General features: G+C 38.0%; 4 protein-coding genes across 7 annotated transcripts; 2 read left to right on the top strand and 2 right to left on the bottom strand.

Moving 5' to 3' along the window:
• Positions 1–609: 609 nt before the first annotated feature.
• Positions 610–5,053, top strand: LOC112194735 (ras-related protein RABE1a). Its single transcript, XM_024334953.2, has 9 exons — positions 610–762; positions 870–995; positions 2,272–2,344; positions 2,441–2,541; positions 3,533–3,598; positions 3,810–3,907; positions 4,025–4,087; positions 4,165–4,257; positions 4,728–5,053. Exons 2-9 carry the CDS (start codon positions 923–925, stop codon positions 4,809–4,811), a joined length of 651 nt encoding a protein of 216 aa, XP_024190721.1. The 5' UTR covers positions 610–762; positions 870–922; the 3' UTR covers positions 4,812–5,053.
• Positions 5,054–9,497: 4,444 nt separating this feature from the next.
• Positions 9,498–11,841, top strand: LOC112192976 (WAT1-related protein At2g37460). Its single transcript, XM_024332949.2, has 7 exons — positions 9,498–10,009; positions 10,121–10,183; positions 10,276–10,392; positions 10,711–10,951; positions 11,052–11,213; positions 11,296–11,447; positions 11,525–11,841. The coding sequence occupies exons 1-7, from the start codon at positions 9,810–9,812 to the stop codon at positions 11,685–11,687; spliced, it is 1,098 nt and encodes a 365-aa protein (XP_024188717.1). The 5' UTR covers positions 9,498–9,809; the 3' UTR covers positions 11,688–11,841.
• Positions 11,842–12,012: 171 nt separating this feature from the next.
• On the bottom strand, positions 12,013–15,290 carry LOC112192975. Of its 3 annotated transcripts, none has more exons than XM_024332948.2 (6): positions 15,076–15,290; positions 14,579–14,718; positions 12,942–14,177; positions 12,796–12,864; positions 12,515–12,713; positions 12,013–12,385 (listed from the first exon to the last, which is right to left on the bottom strand). In XM_024332948.2, the coding sequence occupies exons 2-6, from the start codon at positions 14,579–14,581 to the stop codon at positions 12,315–12,317; spliced, it is 1,578 nt and encodes a 525-aa protein (XP_024188716.1). In that variant the 5' UTR covers positions 14,582–14,718; positions 15,076–15,290; the 3' UTR covers positions 12,013–12,314. The 3 variants fall into 3 exon arrangements, with proteins under 3 accessions (XP_024188716.1, XP_024188715.1, XP_024188714.1); XM_024332947.2 differs by having other exon boundaries at positions 12,796–12,861; positions 12,942–14,186; XM_024332946.2 differs by having other exon boundaries at positions 12,942–14,186; positions 15,076–15,289.
• A 2,323-nt stretch (positions 15,291–17,613) lies between these two features.
• LOC112191611 (type I inositol polyphosphate 5-phosphatase 8) lies at positions 17,614–23,691 on the bottom strand. Of its 2 annotated transcripts, none has more exons than XM_024330992.2 (11): positions 23,414–23,691; positions 22,422–22,486; positions 22,249–22,333; positions 22,058–22,129; positions 21,593–21,671; positions 21,204–21,308; positions 20,483–20,972; positions 20,206–20,396; positions 19,919–20,027; positions 19,674–19,822; positions 17,614–18,576 (listed from the first exon to the last, which is right to left on the bottom strand). In XM_024330992.2, exons 2-11 carry the CDS (start codon positions 22,449–22,451, stop codon positions 18,291–18,293), a joined length of 1,596 nt encoding a protein of 531 aa, XP_024186760.1. In that variant the 5' UTR covers positions 22,452–22,486; positions 23,414–23,691; the 3' UTR covers positions 17,614–18,290. The 2 variants fall into 2 exon arrangements, with proteins under 2 accessions (XP_024186760.1, XP_024186759.1); XM_024330991.2 differs by having other exon boundaries at positions 22,249–22,336.
• Between the last annotated feature and the right edge of the window lie 388 nt (positions 23,692–24,079).

The following is a 24,079-nucleotide window of genomic DNA, read 5'->3' on the forward strand; positions in this document are numbered from 1 at the left end:
CTGTGATGGGCGGCTACACGGGACGAAGATGACGGGTTTGGGCCGATTTTGCTTAGGCTTTGGTGAAGTTGTCCTTGGGCTGTTCCCATTTGGGCCTGAATAAATTAGGCTTGGTTGTTTTGGGCTTGCATTTTGTTAGTAACTTACTTTACTTTCAATAATTTCCTAAGTTTTTTAGGGAGCAATGCACTTTCTGTGTTTCTTGCGGATCTTCTGGAGTATTACCAAAGGGAGATTCATGCTATTTCGAATTTATTTAATATCAAATGAGTGTCCTAGTTTCTACGTACCACTGTGGGTACTAACATAACTTTTTACCTACCCCTAATTGGTAGCAGGAGGGTATACAATGGTCATTCTGGGTTGTGATCAATATATTAGCCTTTTGCCTTGATTCAAAAAAATATATATACTCATCGAATATAATTTTTTTTTTCTTCCCATTTTTAGGTTACCCTAAACACTTATCATAACATTCCTGAAGAGGAGGTGTGATTCACATCCACATGATTGCACTGCCTTGACAATGACTCGGTCAGGAACTCCTCTCCTACATCATCAAAACTCGGACACACAGTACATTAACCACACCCAATAACTTCCTCTCAATTTAAAAAAATATGACTAAAAAAAAAAAAAGGAAAAAAAAATCAAAGGCCGACTGTGGGTGGTGAGTCTGCTGACGTATCAGGGACTCTACTGCTTCCCTCCTCTTTTCTCTCTATCTGCTTAGATCTCACTCTCCTCCTCCTTCCTGATCTGGTATTTCTCCTCCTCTATTTTTCTAATTTTCTCCCTTTTTGGTTCCTTCTATAAATTTTTATTTATATCATTACCTCTCTCTGTGTTTGAATTATTTCTCTCGCTAGGGTTTATTGCCATCAGTGTTTTCTATTTCTGTGGCTTTGGGATTCCTTTCGCCATGGCTGCACCACCCGCCAGAGCTCGCGCCGATTACGATTACCTCATAAAGCTCCTCCTCATCGGCGACAGCGGTACGATTTTACGTTTCTGCCCCCCGACCCCCTCTGAAATTTGTGATCTGACGGACTCACACGTCATGTGTTGACATTGTTGGATCGTATCTGTGTGTCTCTATTGGTTGGTGATTTGGGGCTGTAATTAGGGTTCGGAGTGTTTCTGTTCCCTTATTCAGTTGATTAATCTGTTTTGGTTGCTGTAAATTTTAGATGTAATTTTTATGCCCAAAGTAAACGGACGTTTTGGGCTCTGATGGCGATAGAATTGCTAGTCTGAGTTGTTGGTTCAGTTTTGCATGAATTGAGTTAAATAAATTCAAAGTATAGCTTCGTTTTTGACTTGGCAGTTTGTGTGATATCTGTAGTTCAGGTTTATATCCTGTGCATTTTCGAAATGATTTGCTTCTGTTCATTATTGACGTATTGAGCTACAGAGAAATGCTGCTTTTCTAGGTCTAGGTCTCGGCGTGACATTACATTATGTTTGCTTTAATTCTGTAAGCCAATTTTATGTCATTGCAAAGTTTTAGCTGGTGTTGCTAGAATGCACCTTACCGGTTGTTGACTCATGTTGGGGACTCATTTTGTGTGATATCTCTAGTTCAGGTTTCTTGTGCATTTTCAAAATAATTCAGTGCTGTTTGGTATCGAAGTTTGAACCCTATGTTTGAGCTACAACTAAGTGCTGTTTTTCTAGGACTCAACTTAATATAACACAGTGTCTGCCTTAAATCTGTATGCCAATTTTATGGCGGAGCAATATTTAGCCAGTGTTTCTAGATTGCACTTTACCGATTAGTGAATCTTCTAGGGGACAGCACCTTAGGAAGTCTCCAGGGGGCAGCATACTGAGACACCATTTCATTATAATACATAAACTAGTGTGTTTGATTTCAACTGCTATTTCATGGGGGTAGACTCTTACATTTAACTGGCGGAAAATTGTTGGCATATCACATGCGAGCAGGAGTGTTCACCATTATGGATGGTGTGTTAAACAAGTATATTTTGGTATCCTTGGCTATATTCCATGTACTTATATTATGTAATGTAAATACTTGTAGTATGTCATTTTATGTGGTTTCGCCTAATTCTACTTGCTATCATCAGGCTACTAGTCATACTATCTTATTGAATTCCTTCATTCAAGTGTTATATGTGTGAAGTTGAGTTCTTTGTTGGTTGTGTTAAGCATTGAAATTTCTCTGATGTTGCTTTAACTCCTAGTGTATATTACAGCCATTGGCATGGAGTTTGATTCCATTTCTTCCTTTTTTATGTGAATTTGCAGGTGTTGGTAAGAGTTGCCTTCTCTTGCGTTTCTCTGATGGGTCCTTTACAACTAGTTTTATTACAACCATCGGGTACGTATTTTCTTTGCATGAATGTATCGGTAATTTTGTTCTCTCTTCCTTCTACAATTGCTTCTGAATCTTTCTAGGTTGCCATTTGTTTGACAGTATTGATTTCAAGATAAGGACCATAGAGCTTGATGGGAAACGAATTAAATTGCAAATTTGGGATACTGCTGGTCAAGAACGATTTCGAACAATTACAACTGGTTAGTTCTGTGGCTTTAAAGTGTTTTTAGTTAAATTCGAGTGCATAACCGTGGTCCAAGTTTCTCTTAAATGCAAGTTTGATCACAGCTGCGCATGTGAGCGTGTATCAACCAAAAATCTTTAATGTTTTTAATTTTCAGCGACCCGTTATCTTCAGCTTTACTGGATTTGTGTAAATGGTTTGAAAATTCAAATTGGATGGGCACTCTGTAGATGTTAGTAATTGCAGTTTTCAAGAGTAGACTGAAAACTTTTACTAGTGTTTGTCTCCTGTTAAAAATTCGTGAACAAAGTCTGACCATCTCATGTAAAAATCTTGTTTCTTGAGTGCTTGACCTTCTGTGTTACTATGTATCGCTTTTCTATAACGGGATCAGTTTTTGCCTATGTCAATCTACCTGAAAGACCTCTTGGAAAAAAAAAAAAAAGTAATACTCTGTTCAAGCGGTTGTCTAGTCCAAGTGTCTAACTTGAGATATTGCAAGATTTCAGATGGGGTGGCTTATGGGCCTTTCTTATTTTGAGTTTTTTTATTGTTTTAATTTTTATGCCCCATGGTTACTTTGGATGTGGTGGGTCTTATATGATTCCAGCCTCACAGGGTTTTTTTCTGTTACCTTATTGCTTCTGTTGTTGGGAGACGGACATAGTATAACTGTGTAGACCTTACAGTTAAAACCACTCTTTTTTTTAGTTTCTGATGTGGTTACTAGCCATTGTTTGAGTATTCAGTTGTGTTGTGTGTATGGGCTCATTGACTGGTCAGAATAGGACCCATTTCTGAGCTCATATAGTTTATGCAGTACCGTCTACTTTTTCTTGTTGGTCTTAATTGATTTCCTATCTGCTGTGACTTTTCAATATGAAAATGTCGGTTAACGACAAAGTTAACTTCTGATATCACCTTATAGATTCAATAGTTTTTGGAGTCTTTCCTTGATTTCCAAATTTTTTTTTCAGAGCTTTCTTAATTCACTTTTGTCTGTGCAGCTTACTACCGTGGAGCCATGGGTATTTTGCTCGTGTATGATGTCACTGATGAGTCATCATTTAACAGTAACTTCTTAATCACTTACAGTATTTAATGTTTATTTTCATTATTCAGTTTCCAAACACAGAAGATTTTCATTATTTTGACATTGTTAAACTTGAACTTTGGAGGATCTAAAGATGGGTTTCATTTCTTATGTAGAATCTGTTTACATTTTTACTTTTCCCTGTTCTTGCATATATATGATGGTCAAGCTAATTTCCTATCTGCATCCAGACATTAGGAATTGGATTCGTAACATAGAACAGCATGCTTCTGACAATGTCAACAAGATCCTTGTGGGTAACAAGGCTGACATGGATGAAAGCAAAAGGGTTTGTTCCCCATCCCTTCTCCGTGTTTTTGTTGTTGTTGTGTGTGGGTGTTTCTGTTCGGTGAAGTTAAGTGACTTGGTGATTTTCAATCGGGTATTGACAAGTAACTTCTTTCAGGCTGTACCGACTTCAAAGGGTCAAGCACTTGCTGATGAATATGGCATCAAATTCTTTGAGACAGTAAGTTTCTGATGGCATCTTCTACCTTACAACGTAGTTGGCTATTTTGTCATTTGCTGAAGATACTGTGTTTACAGAGTGCAAAGACAAATCTGAATGTGGAGGAGGTCTTCTTTTCAATAGCTAGGGATATCAAGCAAAGACTTGCTGATACTGACTCGAAGGCTGAGGTATGATTCTTTGGAACTATTCAAGCCATTTAAACTGCTGCCTATTCCTCCTGAATTCTACATATGCAACTTGGTCTTCTGTGTATTTATAAATTGTTAACATCGATATGATCCTTTTGAGTTACCATCATACAGGCAGTTATTTCTCTTTTGTTGAGTCCCTTGATATGCATTAATTACCCTACTCTCCTAGATAAGAAAAGGAGATTCTCTTATTTTTTGGCTGTTGTTCAATTGGTATATCAAAGTATGTGGTGGGACATTTCCCAGCTGATGGTAACTGTGGGTCTCTTGATCAAATCCTTCTCTCCCAATATTGTAATTTAGAAAGTAGATGAAATGATGTTTATTTGGAAGTTATCAATTATTTAGTCTTTACATGTCAACTTCAGTTGGTTGTTTGATTAAATCCAGTTTATTGCCTTGTGATCTTAACGGAGCTAAATTTACCTTTTTTTGAATTTATGCAGCCTCAGACAATCAGGATCAACCAACCAGACCAGGGAGCCGGTGCTGCTCAAGCTGCTCAAAAATCAGCTTGCTGTGGTTCTTAAGAAAACCGTGTATGATGGGTAAATTTTTAAGGCAAAGCAACCACTCTGCTAGGAAAGAAACTGATTTGTTACAACTGTGTAACTGGTGCTTGTATTGTTTCCTTTATCATTATTTTATAACTACTACTGATTTGGGTGTGAATGGTAGATATTTATACTTTGGGAAGTCAATTATATATTAGTTGATTTTCATGAAAAAGCTGATAAGCTTATTTCCATGTTGATTTATGGACATTTATTTATGAATGAGACTTGAAATAGGCTGTCTCATACCTCATGGGCCCCCTCTCTGCCTGTGAGGCTGTGATATACTCATATTTGAGGTAACAAACCCAGGAAATGACTTGGTTTCTGTACAGATTGTGTTGAGCATGGTGGATAATGTTGGTAACATCAGTCACTCATGTGCGCCTGAGTCTGAATCGTGTGATCCACTGTAACAGTAACATAGTGATTGACCAAGTTACGTGGTCCGTGAAAGAGGTACAAACCTCGTGTTATCATTTTGTCTTTTTTGTAAAGTTTCCAATAATAAAGATGTTGCAACGCCTGATCGGTAAATTCTATCCGTCATGTCTGCATCCATGTTTTCTTGTCTCAAAACGCTCTCTTAGGCTGGTGTAATGCGATCGGCTCAGTAGTCTGTTTTCTTGTGGTCTTCGGTCGGTGGGTTTGGCACGAATCATATGCCTCAGCAGTGACATGATGCCCTTTTAGCTTTTGCCAATGCGTTTTGGTGATATAATTGTATTCTTTTTTGACCGTTGGCTAAAATTCTTGTCTAGAAAACTCGTATCAAATCAACTTTACTGGATATGGAGGATTATGGGTCATGGAAGCTCCTCCTTATGTGTAGCCCAATAGAGCTAAATCAGCTAATAGACCCTCCACTAACCAAAAGCTCATGATAATTCATGGGGCCAGAGCTATTGAAAAGGAGACGAAAAACAAAGGAAGAAGAAAGTAAAAAGAGACATACCTCCTATTATTGATTCAGTGATTGCTTTACAGAGAAAATGATTGGTGAAAGTTTTGAGACTCGTTGCTTTCATAAAATTTTACTAATTAATGAAAACTCGATGTTATGATCCCCGCTAATATCATCTGTTTTTTTTTCTTCTTATTTTAAAAGAGAACTTCAAATTGGTTCAGAACATGAGCTTCTGTTCTAGGGAAGTCGGACAGGTAAGGAAGTTTCTTGTTGAGTTACACAGTTAAAAACGAATAAACCACAGTTCCAAGAAATCATATGAAAACTCGAATATGGATTGTTAACTTGAAGATATGTACTAGGGTTAACATCATTTTTGCTGTGTGTTAGTTTTCTGATTTTTCCATAGTGGTCATTGAGACCAAATATTGTCAAATTGATGTTAAAATTGACTGGAATTTGAATATGTAGGAACAAGTCTTTGGTTTATCCAAAAATTGGATATTTGCCAATTTTTAAGTATTTGGAAGATGTCCACTACAAAAACGGAAAAACCATGACCAAGGGTTTAAACCCTAGTTGATGCTATTTTTCACTCGCATCATGATTTGAAAACTGGAGTACACCTCACTCATTCCTATCTGATATTAGTGTTAACTCTGCTGAACTGAATCTTTAATATATATATTTTTTCCAGTGGGATATAAACCCGGGCAATGATATGAGCCAGATATCAAATTTGCTGTTGCCTACTCTTACTCAGACTCCACTGCCACTGCTGTCATCGACTTATTCCCCTTTTGCCAATATATGATTCTGATGTTACCATAGTGGCATTTCTGATTAATTAAAGCTGTTTCCTGGTCTGGTCTTACAAGCACCTTGGGGGGGGATGCCTAGTACTAGTGCTTCCTCCAAGTTCCTGTTGCTTACTAAGATGCCACTGCCATCAAGCTCGTCTCTATTTTGCAATCTCAAACATACTATTATGATGAAATTGATTTCAAAATATTGAAGCCACGAACTATATGTCTACACAATTAAGGAGCTGTATCGCCCGATAAGTTTATACATCGAATACCATCCTTGTTTGCTCATGTCTCCTTGTGTCGATTTCTCCAAACGTTAGTTTGGCAAGAGTTTCATGCACATAGATACAATATAGATTAGCTGTGTGCGCCATGCGTGTGTCACGTTTTGAGGAAAAAGTGTGATGTAGGAGAGCAATACTTTCCAAATGCAAAGTTTCGTTTGCCAACACTAGTCAAAGACAACGATGATTTCCCCCAGGTTTTGAGTGTGTGGTGAAACCTGTGATGTGGAATCCATAACTGCAGCCCCATATCTAAATCAACAACTTTCTCAATTGGAACAATATATCTCATCACTTGTTTGAGAAGCCCCATGTGGGTAGGCAGAGAGTGTGCAAAATTGGAAGTTGGGGAATTCGAACCCTAGATCTGCTGTCAACGGTGAATCTATGTCAAAATTTAATGTTACCATGCACTATAAGCTGACACCGAAATGTGCCATCTATTTCCCTTGGGAAAAATTTCGCAAACAGTACACTAATTCTTATACATAAAGTTTCAAACCAAACATTTCGGTACACGAAATCTGAAACTCGACCTACTATCAGTACATGAGGTCAATTTTTGACACCAAAATGTCCATTATGCCCTCAGTTCTTTTTTTTTTTTAAGAATTTTTTTTTCTGTTATTTTTTTTCCTTCATTTATAAATGACTCGAGTCATTTTTTTCTGTTATGCGAGGTGAGGAAGGCGGCGTTGGAAGCGAGGGAGTGAGCCCCGAAGAAGGAAGAAGAAAGAGATAAAACGAAGGAAAAAAAAAATAACAGAAAAAAAATATTAAAAAAAACTGAGGGCATAATGGACATTTTAGTGTCAAAAATTGACGTCGTGTACTGATAGTGGGTTGAATTTCAAATTTCGTGTACCTAAATGTTTGGTTTGAAACTTTGTGTATAAGAATTATTAGTGGCCTTTACTTGGTGTACTGTTTGTGAAATTTACCCTTTCCCTTGAGGGTGGGAGAGCCAAATGTTTGTTAAAATGCATGAATAAAGTTTAAACATGGAGTGAAAAGATACTCAAATCAAGAGCGAGTTCGGTGAAGCAAATGGGCCCCGATGAGGATAAGGCTAGCGCAAATAGGCAAGCAAAAACAAGTTGGTATTTGGGTTTTTTCATCTTGGTGGACTTCCGACTGTCGGGAATAAAAATTTATAATACAGTCGTTGCCACCCCAAACCACCCCCCCCCTCCCTCCCTGGTATTCAAGTCTATGATACAATGTTAGAGAATCACTATTTACGTACATTAGCCCAAAAAAGAAAGTGGATATCAAGCTAAGGAGCAACTGATTCCTTTTTCTGAGTGGGAGCATAATTTTGATGTATTACGAGAACTTTCATTGTAGAAAAAAGAATAGAGAAATTATTTAAAATAGTTATCAGTTCAATGATGCGAGATGTCCCTGATTTTTCAGGATAAGATGAGGTAGAGAAAATGTATATTTTTCCAATCACCTAGAAGAGATTATATCGAGTTTTTTGGACTTTTTTTTTTTGAAAAGGAGTTTTTTGGACTTTTAAACTTCCGAATTTTGAGAAATAATTTTTTATTAGGTTATTTTTAAATTCATTTATTTAATAAATTGAACCTACTAAGGGACATACAAATCCATTAGACGTATGATCATTACGACTCCGATTCTCCCACTCTAGTTGTTGTTTTGTGAGTCCTTGATGTAGATTTTACCATGTCTACAATTGCAGTAAGTCGCCGTTTATCAAATTAGAAAGAGAGTCGGAAGAAATGGTCATAAGTGGCGATTCCGCCAAAATCTCTTCCCCTTGGGGTTAAGATTACAACTTCGGACATTGCCAACTCTCTTTCCGGTCAAGGACGCGAAGTGCCCCTGATCAACAATGATAGAACTCCCAAATATTGCCAGTTAATATCTCTTCCAATTTTCTGAAAAATCTTTGAACCTGAAATTCCCTCATCTACTAGTTAGTGTAGACGTAAGCAGAAGATTAATTGAGCTCAGAATGCTGTGTCCAGACTGCATATTCTTCCATCATCCACAGTATTCCCCATAATTCTTCAGTCAGCCATTTAGCTAAAAACTAACATCTAATGGGTTCCAGATCAGATTCTGATTAGCTAGCCAATTAGCCTAAGAGTAGTGCCTATATAGATAAATCATGTTTAAAGCACAAGGAAACAAACCATTAAAGCCTAAAACTACTGATTGTGGATATTGGGTGCTCATAATTTTGACTGCAAAACTGGCCTTTACTCCATTTTCCAAAATCAATATTCAACTAGGAAAGCATTGCTGTTATGCTGTTGAGTGTTATGTGTCACCTTCAACAGATGCATTATGGTATAGGATTCTCTTAGTGAATAAACCCTCTAATCAAATTCAGCGACTAATGCATATGCATATCAGAATCAATCTCTTAGTTTAGCCTTGTAGGGGAATCATCAAATGAAATGTGTTATACTTTTGAGTCATTTTTATTCAAAAGCAAAAGCAGTAGTACTGCTTCAAGTGGGCAACATTAATATGTCACTCTACTCTCTTTTCTGATCTAATAATTCATGTGCAGATAGGGCGGGTTTGCGTATACGAGTCTAAAAGGAAAGAGGTTCATCTAAAACAACTTTGGGAGACATCAACAAAAGCCTAAAGGCACTAACAACCCCATGCAATGACCCTATACTTAATTAGAGGCACTAAGAGACTTTAAACCTTGGTTTATTAGGACCATTTCGCAGTTGTCATTTCATTAATCGAATGTTTAGTGAAAAGGGTTTTCGGCTAATAATTCGCTTTTAATAACCTAGTTGCTTCCTTCTAATTTTTAGTAGGGATTGCACGTATGCTAAGTGTCTGGTGATGCTACAGTTTGTGAGTAACAAGCTTCTATAAAAGGGTTATAGCTATAGACATTCTCATTGGGGCATTTGCTTCCTTCTGTTGCAAGTGTTTGCATTAATAGTTCAAGTAAGGCTCTTGAAAGCCATTCCTGTACAAAATGAGCAGCCATGGATTGGTTGAAAGATTGAAGGCTGCAAAGCCTTTCTTTGCTGTTGTTTTCTTGCAATTTGGGCTTGCAGGGATGGATATTCTTTGCAAGGCTGCACTTAACCAGGGGGTGAGCAACTATGTGCTCGTTGTCTACCGCCACGCAGTTGCCACTCTAGTTGTTGCTCCTTTTGCAGTGGTTCTGGACAAGTCTCTGACTCGATCTCATTCTCTCTTAATTTTATGCACACACCCCAAACACATATCAGGTTGAGCGGTAGAGACTAGAGACTAAACCAAGTGTTTGATTTTGTTGTGCAGAAAAGTAAGGCCAAAGATGACACTTTCAATCTTCATCAAGATAATGGTGCTCGGCTTGCTAGAGTAATTTTCTGGATTTCTTGCTATACAAGGTTTCTCTTACTCTCATGTTTTAAACATCTTTCTAACTTCTTCTCCTATGATCTCTTTGGCAGGCCAGTTCTTGACCAAAATATGTATTACTTGGGAATGAAGTACACAACAGCAACCTTTGCAGCAGCTATGTGCAATATTCTTCCTGCCCTTACTTTTGTAATGGCTTGGATTCTTAGGTAACAATATGCTTCTTTCTAAACAAGAAGGCTATTAACCATTCACGAATAAAAATTTGAAAAGAAGAAAAACACAATTCTTTAATGATTTCAATTTTTGTTTTCTTTCTATTCCCCAATGCTGACATGTTTTAAAGGCGCTTAAAGCTTATGCTAGCTTGATAAATGTTGTTAACTCATTTTCTGATCGTTTTAAATTTTTGGAGTTTAGTGGTTGTCTAACATGGTATTAAAGCTTTGGTTACAACAAGTCAATTCAAAACCTCCCAACTCTTGTTTCTCTGACCGATTACTTATCATGCCTATATTTGTCTTCAGGCTTGAGAAAGTAAAATTGAAATGCATCCGAAGCCAAAGTAAGGTGCTAGGAACTGCAGCAACAGTTGCAGGTGCCATGATCATGACACTGGTAAAAGGACCACTTTTGAAGTTGTTTTGGACCAGAGCAACCACTAGTAACCAACAGCAAACAAATGGGGTAGATATTCACAGTTCAATTAAGGGTGCCATAATGATCACAGTTGGTTGCTTCTGCTGGGCTTGTTTCATGATTCTGCAGGTGAGTAGTTCATCAGTTTATATCTACTGCTATCTGGGTGGTTAAGGGTTGATAATCGATGGTCGTAATCATAAGTAATGGATTTGGCATGTCTGTGTAGTCAGTGACACTAAGATCATACCCTGCTGAGCTCTCCCTTTCAGCTTGGATATGCCTGATGGGCACATTGGAAGGAACTGCTGTAGCATTAGTCATGGAAAGGGGAAACGCTGCCGTTTGGGCTATACATTGGGACGGAAAATTATTGGCAGCTGTCTACAGTGTAAGAATATTGAACCATTTGCGTGTTAAGCTAAATCAGAGTGCGAATAACAGTGCCCTATACTCACATATATTCTGCGCAGGGAATATTCTGTTCAGGACTAGCTTATTACATTCAAGGAGTAGTAATGAAACACAGGGGCCCTGTGTTTGTGACAGCTTTTAGTCCCCTAAGCATGGTTATTGTTGCTGTCATGAGCTCCTTCATTTTGCGAGAGCAGTTGTTTCTTGGAAGGTAAATCTATATGATGTGCAATCCACAACAAAAACACACGTGTATACAAGAAATTAGCTGACTCGATCCTTTTACAGGTTACTTGGTGCTGCTGTCATAATCATCGGCCTGTATCTTGTTGTATGGGGTAAGAGCAAAGAGAATTCCCCAGAAGAGGAACTAGCAACAACTAAACAAGTAGGAGAGGAAAAAGATAGGTCCAATCTTGAGGTTATCACAATTGCATCATCTTGCAAGTGAACTGTAGCGATAGATGAGGCGTAACCAATGACTGAATGAATCTAATATCTATATAACCTTTTTAACTTTCTTCAGTGCTGTCAGAAAGCATCATTTACAATCTGAAAGAAAACAGCAGTAATGAAAATACCCAGTTGTGGTGTAGTTGATTAAACATGATCCGAGTCTAAAGTTTCCCAAGTTTCCCCAATTATAATGAAAAGGAAACTGAATGAGGAATGATCATTCTACCATGTTACTCTTTATGACTAGGTATGCATGGTACTATAACTCATAATTCATAAAGCAATATTGTGCGTTAATGGATTAACTGGAGCACTGAATCTAATAACCTTACGAATAAAGAAATTCATTCATCATTCCAGAAGTAACAAAAATCTTAAATTACATTTGTTCAAGAGTTATGCTACAAACTACACGGTGGCATCAGAAATCGAAGGGCCAACAACAGGGGTTATATTCCAAGGTTCATTATAAAGATTTATGATAATAGTTTGTCCTTCACATGATTACCCCGAGTCCTTGCGTCGGTACCCACCATCAATGAGTACATGTTAGAGCCAAAAAAGGTTACTTGTATGCACAAAATGAAAGATGACCCTGCCTTAAACATTGAAGGTGCTTGCTTCATGCCAATTGTTTCACTTCATCCTTGCCGTATATACGTTGAAGTTCACGTGTTGCTGCCAAAAACGATTCTGGAAAAGAGGAAGATATCCATATCACGAAACAGGTATCAGGAAGGAGAAAAAAAAAAGGAACAGAAAATGTTCGAGTGCATTATAGGCGCAAGGCAGAAATACTAGTGAGATAACTAATAACTTCACCTTTCCAAAGACGGAAGGATTTCTGATTGATTTGTGAACCAGTAATAGTCTGAATAACGTCAAACAGCATATTCTGAGGTGTGCTCCTGAGCTCTTGCACAATTCCATAGATGGTCTTCCCATTCTCAAAATATATGTGGTTGTTTGGGTGTTTTGTTTTGCAACTAGCATGACGCTCAAATTCATATGCATTGATTACCTGATATGAAAATGTGAGTCCAGTTTGTCATCAACTTGGGCTTAACACCAACTTTAGATTTTAAAAGCAAAAAATGCCTCACCTTAGAGAAGTTACATGACTGACAGCCACATAGATACCCAGAACCTTTAATTACAGCCTGCAGCTCCTTCTAGCACACGCATGAAACATACATGTCACCAAAGATGATCTAATCTGAATTATGAATGCATGAGAACTAGAATTTACCTCCCGTGACCAGGCAATATACTTTACAGGAACTCCATCCAGCATACCAGTTGATAGCAAACTTCGCACATTCGAAGGGAAGTTGTTTGAAGGCGACTTCTTAGACATTTTCTGGTCATCCTTCTTTCTGGAAACAGTTTCAGCTCCAGCAATTATATGAGGTTGATTTACAAATGCATCAGCATTTAATTTACCCAAGTCTTTCTCATTCATAGCTTCTGTTTTTGGAAAAGATTGACCCATAAGAAGTTCATAGCCAGAGATTGTTGAGGTATTTACATCATCATCATCACACCCGCCAAAGGATATGATGGTACTCTCTCCCTTATTGTAAGAGTGACCAATTGACGACATATTATTGTCGACCTTGCTATAGTCATGACCCATTGATATCTCTTCCCCTTTACTATAAATATGACCAGTTGGCATGGTACTTTCATCTGCCTTGTTGGAGGTTTCACCAACCGAGATGATAGTGCTGTCACCCTTGTTGAATGTTCGACTCCTCAAAAGGGTATTACTATTTTCCTTGTATGTTTGACCAATTCCTATGTACTCATCCCCTTTAGTAAAGTGTCCCATTGATCTAAAATTGTTATCTGCCCTATTATAGGAATCACTCATGGTTATGAAGTTCTCATCCTCTTTCTTATAAGTGAGACCCATTGATCCTGAGTTGTCATCCGCCTTATAAACATGAGGTGCCAACATGGCATCGTTATCTCCCGGATTATAAGCATGTCCAACCGAAACACGCATGACATTCTCAGAGTCCTTTACCTCACTGACTTTCACTTTTCTAAAACCACCATAGTTAGGACTCAACCTAGGATCTTCTAGTGAATGGGACATAGATAAACCAAAAGAAGAATCATTCCCAAATAGATCCTCATTAATTTTTCTCATTTTTTCTGAGCCAACTGATGAAATGTTTCTGTCCTCAAAATTCACAGCTCTGTCTGCTTCAGAATCAAATAACCTTTCAGTGAACTGGCCAGAGAATGACTGAAAACTGGGAACATTTCCCCATGGAGAAACATTTGCGTTCAACAAGCCTGAAAATAGATTGGTGCCTGGAACTTCAATAGCCTGTTTCTTGTTTGGGAATAACTCTACCTCAGGACCATCCATGAACCATTGATGAGAACGCTTAGGCTCAGTTGCAGAAGAATTATCATAAAGCCTCTCACCATCATTTACACCCCCGGTACCCTTTGCCATCCAAAAGCCCTGATTCTGAAAAGACTGTTACAAATGACATTTCAAAAGCATGTATTCACCAGATCTTTAATTTATATACACATATATGGAAGTTTAATTCTCCAATTGAGTACAATAACAAACTATTGTCAATGTATCAAAATAATTATAGCCAAACATCTTAACCTGTTACAACAACTACCACTGCTTGCTGATTTTGTTACGAGTGCACTACATTTTACTCATCACAAAGATTTCAATTCAAATCACAACTGACAAAAAAGCATTGGCAGACACAAGCCCACGGACAACTAAACTACATACATTTCCATATACATCCTAACATCAGAACCAAACATTCAAGATACACACAATGTCATCATCAAGTGTTCAAAACCCACATTGCCAAAAACACATGCGAAAAGCAAACAACATACCATTTCTGTTGCTTCTTCACTTCAAACTCCTCCCCGCTGAAGCTATCACACTGCCCTATCCGGTCCAACGCTCCGGTCACCCTTCTATCGACACCCTCCGATACAAATTTCTCTTCACCAACAATGCACATTGATGTTATCTGCAAACCGAAAATAAACAATCAAAATCATGATCCACCACAAACATATCATCGTGATCTCTTCGACAACCGAGAAAACGTAGTAAGTTAATGTCAAACTCGAAACCTCGTAACCGAAAGACACCGACATAAACCCAATGCAACCATGATCCAAGTGTAAGTGTGTGTAAGCTAAACAACCACGAAAACATAAACAAAAACGATCCCAAAGTTAATTACATTAGCAACTAGATTTACTTCTCGATTTCTCAGAATTTCTCAGAACCCAAAACAGCCATGTATTCAAGTGAAGAAGATACTCTCCATAACAGCTCAGTGTGTAACGAATCGAAGCAGCGAGGGTGGTTAAATGCGAACCTGAAGTGGGAAGCTCTGGGCGGCGATCGCGGGGAGATCTGTGAGCAGGAACCGATGAACTTTCCGGCGTTAGAATCACCGTGAAACGCGCCGGCGACTGTACGGAATGGGAAGATCGTGGAGAGATCTATAACAACACTGTGAGAGCACTTGGGGGTTTATTTTCTCTTTGTTTTGTTTTGGTTTTTTTTGTTTCGGTGTGGAAAATAAGAAAAATAGGGGAAGTGGGTGGCACGATCACAAGGCGTGCGGGGTCGCGTGGTGGCCGTCCACGTGGCGCCGGAGCTTTCGGTTCCAGCGTGCGGTGCGTCATGGGCGTCGAGGGTCGCGTAGCCGCGAAGGTGGCTTGCGTCATGGGACAGGATACGTGGACTGAAGTCATTTGGCGGGAGGGTCCCACAGTTTTGGCAAAAACGAGAAGGTAGGAAAATGGTGAGTAGTACTACTGGTAGGACTATCACCAATTCACCATGCACCTGAAAATTGACCATGGAGCTTTTGATATGTTGTGGGGAAGATTGTTTGTGTCAATTTTTATGGGTGTTTTGAGTTGGAAATATCTCCCTAAATGTATAGTGTTCTTTACTTGTTTAAGAGCATCAAGCGAAGGATTCCATTAGTCCATTGCTCCATCTTGACAACCAAATATGTCCAATACTTGAATTAGGTGCTAGAAGATCTAAATACTTGGCTAAAAAAGGGAAGAAATTTTTAGATTTAGCTTTTAGAGAAAGAACATTAGACCAACAATTGATACCCAAAAAAGCATGACACATGTTATGTACATTTGAAGCGAAATGAGAAATACACATATGCCAAATTGTTTAAAAAAAGAGAAGAAGATTGTAATCCACGCATGTGGACCCAAACCACAATCACGTTTTTGGGCTTTACAAAAGTGGGTGTGGTTGGAAGGTAAACAAAGTACATAATGTTCGTTTTTTTATTTAATGTTATTGACGATTTTGTTCGTGGACTCAATAACTTAAATCAAAAGCGAAATGGTGAGCATGAGAATTTGGCCAACCTCTTTTTTAAAATTCAAAGCCTATATAAGAAAATCCAACTTTCATTTTCTTCTTCTTCCTCATTCGTTGAAAGAGAAACTTTGTGACCAGTTAAGGGAAGTGTGTTTCTTCCTTTGATGATGAGTGTGAAATTTTCAACTCTCCTCGCCCATCTAACCTGCCTTGTCTTTGTTTCTCGTCATTGTAGTTGTCTCTGCTACAACGAATGTCAACCGTCATAGCAATCGTTGGATTCTTCCAAATCTTCATATCCAAAGAAAGCATCTATTTCCTTAAATTTAGGGAATATATTATGTATAGATTGAGAATACTACCCAATCAAGCCTTCAAGCATAAACCCAATTCTTATTTAATTCCCAAACCTCATCCAATAATCCCTCTAATTCTCTTACCACAATGTGTTTTTAGCTCCCACACCATGCTACACGATTTCAAGCCTTTATTTGATCTATTGCAGGAATCATCTAAATCACACATAAAACTCTCCCCATTAATCAAATTATTGGATTGATTTTGGCCTAATGTTTGCTCAATTCACAAAAGAAACCTAACACCAACTACAACTAGAAGTTGTAGTCTAGTAATCCAAGTACTAAGTTTGAATTTTCTCACTTTCATAGCTTGATTAGGAAAAAAAAAATCATTTTTCTTTGTTATAATTCGGTTGTCGTGTGCCTTAATGTTTTGTTAACTTTCATTTTTTCTCTCTAATTTGCACTCACTTTCAAGTCTCATTTTGTTAAGTCGAAATATAAGAAAACATAAGAACACTTTTCCGGTTTTCGAACAAAAATTTGTGAGTTTTGAGACAAAATGTTTTTATGTAAAAGTATATCGACTCTTGGGCTCGATCTCGTAAGTCGTAACCGACATAATACACACTTGGCAACACACCGGCCATTCCGAGTAGAGGTGGCAAATGGGCAGGCCCATTTACTTAAACATTAAGCCCGATCCAGCCCATGGCCCGAGCCCATATTGTGCCGATCCATACTCGTGCCAGGTCAATAAACGGGCCATGCTCGTGCCTACCCACTATAAAGCTTAAAATCTTAATTTGAATAAATAAAAATTAATTTTATTTAACTATTTAGAAAATTAAAATAAATTAAGTTCTACAATATTTTTCTTAATCTTAGCTTTTTAAGATTAGTTTTCCCTTTCAAAAAGATTAGTTTTCTAATATTTTTTTTTTATTCCACTACAAGAAAGAAAGAAAGAAAAAAATAACTCAAAATATATTGCTTGTAGTATGTTATTGTGAGATTAATCTTTATTAATATAATGAAGATTTAGTATTATATTATTCTTTCCTTCATTCTATAGTTGTATTATTATGAGATTAGAAAAAATACTTTATGTTAAAACAATGATATAATGTTTTATTTTTCTATTTTGATAATATAAAGAAATAACATTGATGGAATTATTATGAGATTTTAAATAAAGAGATCTAATATTCAAATCTCATCATTGTGATTTTTAAATATTTTTAAAAACAAATGTCATACTCGGGTTGTGCCGGGCCTATTCTAAGCGTGCCGGGCCCATGCCGCGCTCGTGCTTAGCAGTCAGTTTGCCACCTCTAATTCCGAGGTTGGCTTGACCGGGGTCGCAATGAAAATTCTTATTATAAATAGATAATGAAGAACACTAGGCAATGTGAAAAAATTTCATTAATAATTTGGAAAGGCAACCAAATAACGAACTAGGAGATTAAGCATTTCATCATCCCAGTTCCTCTTCAACCCTTCACTTAAAACTGTCCTCCCTTCCTCTATTTAATTGAAAAGGAAAGAGAGAAATTCCTCTGCCAAAAGCTGAACCATTTACAGTTGATCATCAGCACCAAAATCAACTCGTATCAAAAGCTGGTTTTCAAAAATAGCTTATAAACCCACGCTTCCACGCATGTCCAAGATGCCCAGAGCTGCAGCCACTTCACTCTCCATGCCAACTTCTCAGTAGTCTTAGAAGCTTTTGCTTGTAATTCACTACTCTATATAAAAATATATATATATCATCACCCACCACCGTCCCAAACTGTCAAAAATGTTTGGAACACGTGTCAGAAACCCAACTGCTGCTTCTGTCAGTTTTCACAGTTTCAGAGACCCATTACACAATGAGCTGCAAGTTTTCTGAGTTCTGCATTGGTCTTCAAAAAGTAAGCCTAGCTTGTGTGACTCAGAACCTGGAGGAGCTTGTGTCTAAGCAGCTTTTTGCTCTTGTGAGTACCAAAAGCTCCTCGGCTTGCACTTTGGCCACGCATGTCGCTGGCAACCGAGAATTTGGACCAACTCTGTTGCTTGTTGTGCTTATGGGAACAGCAGGTTTGGGTTTTTTCTTGCTGGCCAAGTTTATTTGTACCGCAAACAAAGAATAGACCGGTCTGTGGTCCGAGAACTTTGACTCCCCTCTCAAATACCACATTTGTTTAAGTCCTTCTCCTTTCCATAGAATCCTGTCACACCTGCAATATGCATCAAGACCCACATTAGCTTCTAAACAATATATGTAACATTGTGGTGGTGTTGGAAAGAGTGGAGGACCTTGCCTTATTCCTTTTGCGAGCGCCCAATCTATATCTAATCTAGTGTGATAAAAACTCAAAGTCTATACTACTAGGTAGTCCTAAACTTGGTTTGGGTTGGTTCTATAGAAATAAAGTACCGAAAGATTATAAAATAAAGGCAAGTTGTTTTGAGAGTGACGATGTTTCTTAGATGATAATGATGCTGTTGAAATAAGATATTGCAGACATGGCTGGTATGTACATGTCACTTGTATATTTTTTTAACAGATGAAGGAAACAGGTCTTACCTGCCAAACTCTACCCACTTATATTAAACTGTACTTATCAGAATGCTTCAATTTATGTGCAATGCAAATGATGATGATGTTTAATAAGAATATTGATTTCATGTGGTCTACAGCAGAAACAATAATTGGAAAGTGATATGTTAATCTTATTTAGTAGTGTATGATTCCCACCCTCTGCGCCTAATTTTAAAGATTGATGCAGCAAGTGATACTGAAGCTTATTTGGTTCAAATCAGCTTAACAGAAATGTGAAGAGTCAGTAATAGAAAACATCTTTTCAACAAATTAAGGACCAGCAGCCTGGAGTCAATACATGTTCAATAAAAGTGATAGAAGTGCCCAGAAAGACTCTGAAGGTGCCTAATTAGATTAAACTAATTGCTCATATTAATTGGTGCTTAGTAAAGTTGTATATATCATTATCTAGCAAAGGTTTAGGTTAAGGAGTAGCTTTAAAAATATTATCAATGAAGTAATGTTACATGTACCACATTTACCGATCACATTATACACGACATAAATAAGAGAGATGAGACCCACTAGTAAAATGTGTATATAATTACCAATTCATAATAAAACATTATGAAACATATAATTACATATGTTTACGTTTGTGTGTGTGATGATGGTGATCACTACTTGTTCCTCATTTCAATAAACTAAATGAATGGGCTATTCAAACTTATATGCAATATTTCATGTACAGCTCAAATAATAGGGAAACAGGAAACTAGTTGGAATTCTTACCAGGCAGGAGTGCGTCTCTTCTCTCTAGAATTCGAAGTTTGGGCAACATAATGATTAGAATTTGCAAGGTATTTGTAAGTCGGAGCAAAATATATCCTCCCTTCTTCCCACCCTTTAAATACTCTACCAGCTTGTTGCTCTATTCTTAGCTGCCAAAACAATGAAATCCAAGCATAAGAATTAAATTGCCTTTCTGTATACTTGAAATAAAACAAAACAACTATTTACAGTACTTGCAATCTTACCTGATCTTTCTCTAAAAGTGCTTGCCAATGATGCTTCTGCAGAAGCTCATGTGTGTCAGCGCAAGCAGCTGCTAGCCGGTAATTTAAATCCCCAAGCCAAATAATCTTGCTGAACATAAAAAGTAGATTTGTAAGATAATTGACTCAGGAGATCACCTTTGTTGCAAAATGAAGAAACAACCATAAATTTAGAAACGGTAATGCTCGATCTTTCGATAGTTATCTGGCGCCTAATGGTCTGATTTTAAATAAAATATATCTAGTTATACAGAAGAGGAAAGACTTACTCATGGTCCAATATGCTATCAGGAGGAAGTGGTCGTGTTCTACATGAGTTAGAAAACTTTGTTTTCTTTAAAATTTCGATGACATCTGAATTCCTTTTCATCTCATCCCCTTCTTTCTCACCAGAAGTTAAGTGAGCACAGACAAAGCAAAAGGTTGTTTTATGCAATGTCATGCTTATTGATATTGAACCCTGTGAAATAAGAAAACAACATTATAAGGCTTAATCTCAATGTAGCCATGTACCCAGTGTCCTACACAATGTAGCAAGTAGCTAACCTTATTTCCAAGATATCCCATTATGCCTCGACCAACACATGAGACCTTCATGTTGCTAATGTGTGTACAAAGATCAGCGCGAACCCACACACACAAGAAAATTCCCACCATCTGCTTGCTCGCTGCTAAGCAATAACGATGTCGTTGCATTGAAGTACTCTCCTGCATACCCAGCCCCAGTGGGGAGCTCGGTGAGCTTTCTCCACTAGAAGTTGACGCGGGATTCAAATTCAGCAGTGTCTCGAAGTCCGCAGTACTGAGTTCATCTTCTAAGGAAAGCAAGTCCGAGAAGCTGAGCCTTGGCATCATGCTGCCTTGCTGATCAAGATGTGCTTGCTGATCATTATGGGTGGCATTGTTGTAATTATTAGGAAGTCCGGGGTCATTCTTGTTAAGTGCATCTCGAATAAGGGAAAGCCACTTGTCAGCTGGGCCTTTGTCCTCCGCACCCAATACATTACCGGCGTTTAAAGGAACAATTTCCTGAAACCTATTAAAGACAATACGACAAATCACGAATCAAATAGTTTGATACGTTGTGTTTTAAAAACGTTAATAATACGTTACTAAAAAATATGTAATGCCCAAATATAAAAGGAATGTTAGATTGGATCAAATACTATTAGAGGCTGGACCACTATTAGTAGAGACTATTAAACAGACAAAGCAAAAAACAACAAAGCAGTCTAATTTGGGATGCAAATGGGGAGAGGAACGTTACCCAAGAACATAGATATCGGCAGGAGTTGGGGACCTAAGCCATTCCCTTAAGTTCAAGTCCTCTTGTGGTGATTTGCCTCCAACGTTCCATGTCCCCACGAACATTCTAAAACCAAACAAACAAAGCCAAAAGTACCACTTTGTTAGTTACTCCAAAACAAAAACTTGTCAAAAGAAGCAGACTTCAAAGCAAACCGTGGAAAATTAAATCATAGATAGATACCACTCAAACTATCTAATTCGAAAAGTGTTTTGGAGGAATCACGACCCACATCAACAACTAACAATCGTTCACATTGGTGATCGTAAACATAGATTACTAATCAAGAAAGCTACACCTATTCCTTAAATCGAGTATATACTCCATCTCTGAACTGTAGGGATGGTTACCTGAGGTTGAGATGGTCGGTCACAGCTGGTGCCTCCGGCGCAAAACTTGGGCCGTAAGCGTCCTCCATCAACCAACCATCTAAAAAAAAAAAAAACAATAAACAAAACGAATCAGGTTTAATCATTATCCTCGAGCTCAAAACGCAAAACTGAAAAGCTCAACTTTCACAGAAAGTCGAAACTGAATGGTGACACCTAGTTAGAGTCCATGTTACTGCACCACACTAACTCAAACCCCCCACATCCTCCGCCGTTCACGTGGCACACCACAATCGCTCAGAGCCAAAAACCCCAACTTGGACCCAACTCCAACGGACGACTCATTTCCCGTCCAATCATATTAATTGAAAACAAAGGCGGGGGTTCCACCGCCGGCAGCATTACGGTGCATGTGCCACGTGGGTGTGAGACAGCCAAGGCTGTACCGGGAGGTTTTAGAGGGGCGCTACACAGTAGAATTCGTACCTGCAACATCGTCCGGTACGACGACGTAGTGGTCCTGGTCCGAGCAACTCTTCCTCCTACTCTCAGTTACATCTGACACAGTTCACATCAAACAGCAAGTTCAGCAGACCAGTTCCGACACCGATACCAGACAAAGACAACACCCCAAAACGTTAAGAAAAAAGAAAGAAGCCGGTGACCGGAAAACTTACTTTTTACAGAGTAATCCGAATGAAACTCGTCCCCTCCGGTTGGAATGTTGAGCCATTTCCTCACTACTGCTCCAGGCCACGAGTTCTGCTACGAAACGTTTAGTGATATCGGTTAAAGTCAACTCGATATCCTCGAACAAAACAAAAACTTCAATGAAGGCTAAATTTCGTACCTTTGGGATCTTTCCTCTGTTGGTCCGCATTGCTTTTACTGATCAGAGTTTTTGGGTTCTGAAATCTGAATGGGATGGAAGAGAGTTTGATAAGTGGTTCAAGGTTATCCGAATCTATAACTGAATAGATGATTTTCTTCTTCTTCTAAAACTGAGAAGAATATGCTTTTTGGAAGCGAAAGTCGTCGAAAAACAAAATGGGAGTGTAAATCAAATACCAAGAGGGGTCAAAGAACCAATTTTTATTGACAGATTTTTATTCCGGTACGGGAAAACGAAATATCTAAGAGAGGGCTTAAATTAAGTGTCAAATGGAGCATTCAACGTAATATAAAACACCCAATTGCAGGGGAAATGGAGACAGCTTAGAAATCAACGTAATCAAGCTGAAAATGAGAAATTAAAATTGAAAATGTCTTATTTTGTGCTTAATGTATAATTTATGGGAGAAATAGAATAGGCCAGGTTCATCCTTTTCAGTGAGGAATATTTTCTTTACAAGCAACGCTGTTATAGCCTTTACAGAGAGGTAGACAGAGTGGAAGACCACGAATTAAACAAACAACAATGGCAAGCAAAAAAGGCTTGAGCTTTTCTCAGATCTTTAGCCAGAGATCAAATCTAATAAACTATGTGAAAAAGGTTCCTTTTTGAGTTTCAGGGCTATATTTTACATGTAAAAATGAAGATTGAAGCTTGAAGAACCAAACCAGAATGCTCCTGGTTTCAGAAATTGAGGTAAAAGGGTCTCAAATTCGCGATGATTCGAGAAAGAAAACCTAACTAAGCAAATTGTGAAACAGATCAGAAACAGAAAAAGACAGGGCCTCACAAAAATAGTGAGGCAATGAAACAGAGAGAGTCATAAACACTGTATGACATTGCAGATTGGAAATGGATTGGACTCGTTTGGTCACTAAAATCAATAGTTACAAAAAGTAAAAGAAACATGGTTTTGGGTTTTTGAAGAGTAATAGAGTGAGGGCACTCACCAGAATCGACAAAGAACTGACAGAGAGAGGAGGATGAATGTTGTGCTTCTCTTTTTGTGGAGCTTTCGTTTTCGTTCAGGGAAAAGAGACAAGGAAGCAAGCTCGATGTGGGCTTCTTTGCCTCTTTTGGTTGGCTGGAGAAGACGTTTGAAGAGAGAATGCAGAGGAAATATTGGGGGCGTTCCTCGTAAAAGCAAAAAGGATCCAGTTTGGTTCTCAAACTTATAAACATTTAGAGAGAGGAAAAGGTGAGTCTCACAGAGATTTTAGTGAGAGAAAGAGAGGGGGAGGGGTGTTGAACTTTGAAGTCCAACTTTATGAGCACACTTTAATTTCAATCATGGGTATCTTAGTAATTGTGTCAAAATTAGAGGCATGGAATTACCATGCTTAGTGGAATTTGTGTAACTACAAATTTTAATGGAGCATTTGACTCTATTTTCCATCCATGATTTACTTAATTTGGATCTTTTTGTGCAATTTTTTTGGGGATGAAGTTCTAATCAAAATTCTGCTTAGTTTGTTTCCATTCGCACATGGGCTCTTTTAAGTTGAGAGAGAAATTTGTTTTTTTCCTTCTTAATTATTACCTTTGTCACTTTTTATTTAAAATACATGGCACAATAGATGGTCAATTTGGTTCATGAAACTAGGGAATCTTTGAGT

The sequence above is a fragment of the Rosa chinensis genome, chromosome 3, assembly GCF_002994745.2.
Source record: "Rosa chinensis cultivar Old Blush chromosome 3, RchiOBHm-V2, whole genome shotgun sequence".
NCBI classification, from domain to species: Eukaryota; Viridiplantae; Streptophyta; class Magnoliopsida; order Rosales; family Rosaceae; genus Rosa; species Rosa chinensis.

Excerpts from the sequence above, each read along its gene's own strand:
- LOC112194735 (XM_024334953.2), top strand. The coding sequence starts at position 923 with ATGGCTGCACCACCCGCCAGAGCTCGCGCCGATTACGATTACCTCATA. Across the intron at positions 996-2,271 it reads CCTCCTCATCGGCGACAGCG|GTGTTGGTAAGAGTTGCCTT; the intron begins GTACGATTTTAC and ends GTGAATTTGCAG. Across the intron at positions 3,908-4,024 it reads ACATGGATGAAAGCAAAAGG|GCTGTACCGACTTCAAAGGG; the intron begins GTTTGTTCCCCA and ends AACTTCTTTCAG.
- LOC112192976 (XM_024332949.2), top strand. The coding sequence starts at position 9,810 with ATGAGCAGCCATGGATTGGTTGAAAGATTGAAGGCTGCAAAGCCTTTC. Across the intron at positions 10,393-10,710 it reads GTAATGGCTTGGATTCTTAG|GCTTGAGAAAGTAAAATTGA; the intron begins GTAACAATATGC and ends ATTTGTCTTCAG. Across the intron at positions 11,448-11,524 it reads GAGCAGTTGTTTCTTGGAAG|GTTACTTGGTGCTGCTGTCA; the intron begins GTAAATCTATAT and ends ATCCTTTTACAG.
- LOC112192975 (XM_024332946.2), bottom strand. Across the intron at positions 12,865-12,941 it reads ATATTGCCTGGTCACGGGAG|AAGGAGCTGCAGGCTGTAAT; the intron begins GTAAATTCTAGT and ends TGCGTGTGCTAG. Across the intron at positions 12,386-12,514 it reads ATCCTTCCGTCTTTGGAAAG|AATCGTTTTTGGCAGCAACA; the intron begins GTGAAGTTATTA and ends CCTCTTTTCCAG.
- LOC112191611 (XM_024330991.2), bottom strand. The coding sequence starts at position 22,451 with ATGCGGACCAACAGAGGAAAGATCCCAAAG. Across the intron at positions 21,309-21,592 it reads ACCGACCATCTCAACCTCAG|AATGTTCGTGGGGACATGGA; the intron begins GTAACCATCCCT and ends GTTTGGTTTTAG. Across the intron at positions 19,823-19,918 it reads CACTTTTAGAGAAAGATCAG|CTAAGAATAGAGCAACAAGC; the intron begins GTAAGATTGCAA and ends TTGTTTTGGCAG.